Consider the following 6000-nt stretch of genomic DNA (forward strand, 5'->3'; position numbering starts at 1 on the left):
CCTCTAATATACAAAATGTTCTCCTTAAAGCAGAAAGGCTGCTGGTCACAAATCATCAAATTCCTTGCTTAGGGATGCTGAACTATTCTGGCATTTGCCAGTGCTGAAAATACTTGATCACAGTCAAAGTAAACTGATATAGACACTATGCATTCTGACTACGTTGTACTGCACACAGGTAGATGAAGTCATATTTTGATTCCAAGGCCTATGGAGCCCAGAAAAGCAGAGATGATGTGAGCAAAATCTTGAACAACAGCTCACAACTACACTTACGCTTCTGCAAGGACGTGGCAAAACACAAACCCAGTGTTTGCAGAAATTAGGTTAAATCTGTCATCCTCTTTCAGCTGCACACTTTTCACACAAATAATTTAAAGTTTAAAGACAGTTTAAAGACTGAAACCGAATATTGATATTGCCAAAAAAGAGCACCATTTCATCAACTATCTCTCACAGTATGGAGGGGCAAAGTCCAAAGATTCTCAGAAATATTTATATATGCGTTAAATCATAAAATGAACTGAAAAAGAACAGTGGCAGTGGAGAAGATAAGAGAGTCTATTGCTTAAGGCAATGCATGAACGTTCTCTCAAGTTGAGAAAGTCAGAGAATGCCACCTCTGTAGGCCAAGCTGAATCTCAACCCAAAGTGAAGTTCTTTTGTTTGTTCCCTCCACATTGTAGCATAGTTATTTGCTGAGTATTTACAGTTCAGTTAGTTTCTTTTCCTTTTATGAAAAAGAGAGCATCTGAATACTTATGAGAGCAAACAAAACGAGCACCTCAAAATTTGGATTTTTTTATGACACCTCACCAAACTTCAGAAGAAAACAGAAGTTTGTTCTCAGGATGCAAGATATCTACAGCAGGTAGACAAATATAGAACCCATGTTAAAGTATGATGCTATCAAACAGAAATTCTTGGTCATTAGGGTGTGCTTAAAACTTTGCTATATGTAAATTATTTTTTTCTGATTAAAGAATTTTTATTCCTAGGTGGACACAAACCAAAAAGACGTCATTGTAAATATAAGGAGTCATCAGCTGTCTATTACGAGATGATTCCAAGTAAATTAATAATTATTTCAACTTACTACAACTCTAGCCCATTTTCAGAAATAATGAAAATTTCAGCCACAGCTTTTACAATTATCCTCAAATTCTACTGTAGTCAGTACACTTTGTGTGTCCTGTGGGATGGTACAGAAAGTGCTGCAGGGTGTTGAAAGTTCCAGATATATTATCTGAGATCTTCAGTCCTGGAATATCTCAACTACCTAACCCTGTAACCACACACTGCAAAGCTGACAACAGAAATGCTGGAATATAGACTGGAAATGTTATGAACTCACCTCTTCCTCTTTCCACCCCCATTTCCCCAACAGAATTAGACTTGAAAAAAGCAACAAATATCCACTGTTATCCTTAAATCTAAGTTCACTAGAATTTTTTTTTTTTAAAAGGCACATTTCAATGCTGAACTGAGTAAAAAAAAAATGAAAAAGGCTTTATCTTTCTGTGAACTATGCATGTCCCTTAAAACTGAGCATGTGCCTTGAAAGGTGTGGCCAGTGAGCAAACCTCAGTCAACACATTACACTACTTTGTACCTTAGTGATCCCTGAAAAAGTCACTCTACAACCTTTCACTTTGACAGCTCTGAGCTGAAGCTGTGCCTTTCAGGCTCTGCACAGAACTTGTCTGTGTGCAGGCCGCTGCTCTTCTCCTTACCTTCCATAAGAAGAAAGAGCAGGTATTGAAAATCTTATGGAAATTGAACCATATACAACTTTATTTCAAAGTTAAAACACAATTCAAAGTGGTACTGTAAGAAGACTGTTCTCTAGGCTACTTTGCTCACTGGCTTGAAAATCCCCTAACTCTGATGTATGGCCTACACAATGCATTTAACCAGGGTGGCCATTGGATCACATGACAGAGAAAAGTGTGGAAAATAAACATGCATGACAAATACTGTTCTTTTCTGGCCAAAACGTGATTCTGAGAGTTCTGTTCTGCCTGATCTTCTGTATCTAATCTTCTTTTATTATTTTTTTTACTGTTTAGAAGTTATGAGTCATTCTCCAGGACAAAAAAAAAAAAAAAACAACAAACCCAAAACAATAAGATAAGTATAAGCCAATTTAATATGTCTCCCTGCCAGACCTTTTTTTTTTAAAAAAAAAAAAAAACTTTGCTGCAGATACTTTCTGGTTTCTCAAATGAGTCTTCAACTTTGATTTCACACAGCTATTGATTTTCCACGTTACAAAAGCAGAGGCTGCATCTTTAATCCGCTGTTGCACAACCGAGTTACCAGGCTCTGCTAAGTTAACCTCTTATGTATAAAGTCACAGCCTTTGAACAACCTTATTTGTCTGTTCTTCAGAGGCAAAAAACTGCTGTCAGAACTCTGAAAAACAAAGCAGTAGCTGTAAATGCAAGAAAAGAAATAAGTCTCATCTTCACAGGCCAGAACTCAGCAGGCAAACACACTGCCCTGCTTTGAGGACAACCTACAGAACACCTTGTCAAACTCCTCTACATGAAGGTGATCAGAGCATCAATACACTCTGTGCAAGTGCAAACTGCACACAGTTTGAAGAATTTCTCGCTATGATGAACACGCTTCTGAAGAACAGTTGAGCAGTAAACACAAAACAAGTGAACAGTCTATGAACAGGCATTAGGCGCAGCACCAACATAAACTAAGAGGAGAAACAGGAGTGTGCCCTCCCACCTGCGCAGCAATGCTGGCCCAGGACTGCCCTTCTCAACTCATTGCAGGGCTGAGAAGAAGAGCTTGGCAAAGAGCTCCAAAAAGCAAATGCCAAAGCTGAGCAATGAGGAGGCGGTTTCAAGGAGCAGCATCTGCCTCTCAGTGACTGCAGTTTTTCAAGCAGTGAGAAGCAGCACTGACATCAGTGCATCCTTTACTTCTTCCCATTTTGCGTTTTTTACATAGAATATTTCTGGCTAAAACAATAAGGCGGGGTAGTGAAAGTGTTACAGAGGTACACCCAGGAGGGGCCGGGAGCGGGCAGCAGCGAGGGGTTAAAACCCACAGAACGAGTCAGTAAACGCATCATTCAAATAAAAGGCGCAACAATTACCGAGAAACTTTAAAGCGACTCACCTCGAGGGAGCGAGATCAAAGCGCCGCCGTCACTCGGAGCCCGCTCTGGCCCTTCAGGCCCTGGAGGAAGAGGTTCCCTCACTTGGGACATCTGCCAGCTCTCACCGAGTAGCGCAGAGCCTGCACTCCCTCCAGCCGAACTAACACGCCACCCTGCAGGAACAAGCACGCGAAAGGACTCGTTAGCGCGTTCTACGCAGAAAACTCACGGCTCGGGGCGCGGGACCGCGGAGGGACAGCGACGGAGCGGCGGCAACTTCGCGGCCAGGCGCGCCGCCCGCCCCCCCGCGGCGACACCCGCGGGACCGGGGGGCGGCGGCCGCGGGCGAGGGGGAGGGCGGCGACGGCGGCCCGGCAGCCGGAGGGCGCGGGGCCCCACGCGGCGCAGAGGGGCGCGCCCTACCTCCGCATTTCCTCCCGCTCCGCCGCGCAGCTCGGCCCCCCTCCGTGTCCCCGCTCCCCCGGCGCCCGCCGCCTCGCGCGCCCCGCGGGCCTTCCCCCGGGCACACGCGTGCACTCACGCACCCGCACTCGCCCCCCGCCGGCCCCCCGCCGCCGCAGTCACTGCTTTGCCATCATTTCCGGACGATGAAACATCCCACTCCGGCTGGCGGCGAGCGCGGCTCGGGGCGGCCGCTGTGCGTGTCCCGCCGCCCGCCAGCGCCGGGCCGCGGGCTGGGCCGCCCCCCGCCCCCAGCCGGGCCTCCCGCCACGGGAAGTCCCCGGGAGGCTGAAACCCGTCAGGCAGAAATAGGGAGAAAGGAAAAAAAAAAAAAAAAAAAAAAAAAAAAAAACAACCACCACCCTGAAAGGAAGGCTTTCATGCCTGGACAGTGCTTGCAGCTGTAGGGTTTGGCTGAGGCACTTCTCATGGTGCAGCCGCTGCCTCAGAAGTTGTGCGTTGCGGTGATTACTGTTTGCCTTCACCCCGTCGCGCCTCAGAAAGCGGGCAGCCTGGTAGCCTGGTCAGGGCTGTGGGCTCTGCTGCCTGCCCGGCCTGCCGCCCCTCACACCTGTCCTGGCCTGTGTGCCTCTGCCCACAGCACGGGTATGTGAGGAGGAAGGACTGGACAAGTATTTTTCAGCTGCAGAAACCCAGAGAGCAAACCACTCCTTCCGCTAGTACCTGCCTAGCAGCCTTACCTGTGGTTCTCTAAACACATTTCTTTCCCATTACACCAATTGGTTTGGTTGGCTTATGCTCTGCTGCTGCCCACACTATGGAGTGTTGCCACTATGCACCAATGTACCCGTACATTAAGATACCTTGCACATCCTACTGCAGCTCTGTACACCTCTCTTATTACATGTTCGTCTTTAGTCTGTAATTTCTTTAAAAGATAGAAATTCTAGCATGATTTAGTGAAGATGATTTACTGCTGTCTCCCATCACAGTGGACAAGCAGGTACCTTCTAGGAAGTTGGAACTGGGAATTAAAAATAGCCAAATTATAAATTTGGCTGCATCCTAACATGGGAAAAGAGAACTGATGGTTATTGCTTCTGATATCATAAGTACTAAGTAATGTGGTCAGATATTAAGAGTTTTCTTCTTAAAGCTGAGCATTTCCCTGCAATGCTCACATACTGACGGTACAGCGTAAATACCTGAGTAGGAGCCATTTCCTTTGGGACACCACCCACTTTAGGGCCTCTTCTAATTGCAAAAGCCATCACTGTTCAGCTTTATTATTGGTCACTATTGGTGCAAGAGGTAAGTGTGATGCAACTACTAAGAAATGCTATTTCAGGTTTATATATTTTCTGCCGAGAAATACGATCATTTTTAAGTATTTCAGTAAACTAAGATGTTCTTTGGTACAATGTAATATTTCTTTAAGCTTTTTCATGATATAATGGAAAAAAAAGTGCACTATGTCCAGAAGAAGCCAAGTAAAAATTCCATTTAGTGTACACAAACTTATATTGCATTGCATAATAATAATATGGGTATCAATATCTGCACTTCTCATCTAAGAAAACATTGCATAACTTTCCACAGCACCAGTATACAACAGCTGCTTCTCTCCTCGCTGCCCTGAAGGCAGAGCACTTCAGGCATAAGGTAGAAGGACTTACCTCAAACTCACAAGTGAGTCAGTAGCAGAAGAGCAGTTATGACTCATCCTCAACGTCCAAGCCTGTGTTTTTCCCTCTGAAACTGGGAAACAGCACAGAACAGTGGGAGGAGCAACAACTTAGCCGGCCACACCCTGCCTTCAAAATGTTTCATTGGATAATGCGTGTCTATCTAGCAGATACCATGCAGGTTTTACGGTTGATTTTTTTTTAACCTTATCTATAACACACACATGGTGAATGTCTTGGTGTTCAGTTTATCTTTTTCAAAAAGATGATGGCATGAACTCACTGTGTGAAGGTTCTGCTGAAGGTAGCTGCCTATATAGAGATTGAAACAACCAAATGAATGAGCTGAATTGGATCTTCAGATGATGTTGCCGTACTGCCATTGATGCAGTGTACAATAAGCCCAAGTAAAATCAAATAAAACAAGTTCAGATAATTCAATATGCAAAAAGTTCAGTTCACTGAAATAACATTAAAAATACTGTGCAACACATTCAACTACATTGAAGAGCTGTGGTGCTGCTTGTACCACAGTTGTTTTACTGATTGTGAAAAGATAGATCCAGATGTGGTCACTGTTAGTGAGATACCGCAGGTAGGCAAAGTTCATTGGCAGAAGCCAACAATATGGCACACTCCTGGCAGCCTAACACTGCTAATCTAAACTGATTGTTTCATACTGTTTTTTAAAGTTTAACTATTATTAAAACTTCTGAGGGAGTGGGCAGCCTAACAGCAGCAGCCCCTCAAGTATATTACAAACACGAGACGCAA

At 44.7% G+C, this 6000-nt stretch overlaps 1 protein-coding gene across 2 annotated transcripts in view; it reads right to left on the reverse strand.

Moving 5' to 3' along the window:
* Nucleotides 1-5302, reverse strand: part of MDFIC (MyoD family inhibitor domain containing) — a 49140-nt gene extending 43838 nt beyond the window's left edge. For both annotated transcript variants that reach the window (XM_042872763.1, XM_042872762.1), the window contains exons 1-2: nucleotides 5218-5302; nucleotides 3139-3291 (exon numbers count right to left, since the gene is read on the reverse strand). In XM_042872763.1, the coding sequence (XP_042728697.1) occupies nucleotides 3139-3229 (91 nt within the window). In that variant the 5' untranslated portion in view covers nucleotides 3230-3291; nucleotides 5218-5302. The remainder of the gene's footprint in view (nucleotides 1-3138; nucleotides 3292-5217) is intronic.
* Between the last annotated feature and the right edge of the window lie 698 nt (nucleotides 5303-6000).

Source organism: Lagopus leucura, unplaced genomic scaffold, assembly GCF_019238085.1.
Source record: "Lagopus leucura isolate 7727_CA_CO unplaced genomic scaffold, USGS_WTPT01 Super-Scaffold_100008, whole genome shotgun sequence".
NCBI lineage: Eukaryota > Metazoa > Chordata > Aves > Galliformes > Phasianidae > Lagopus > Lagopus leucura.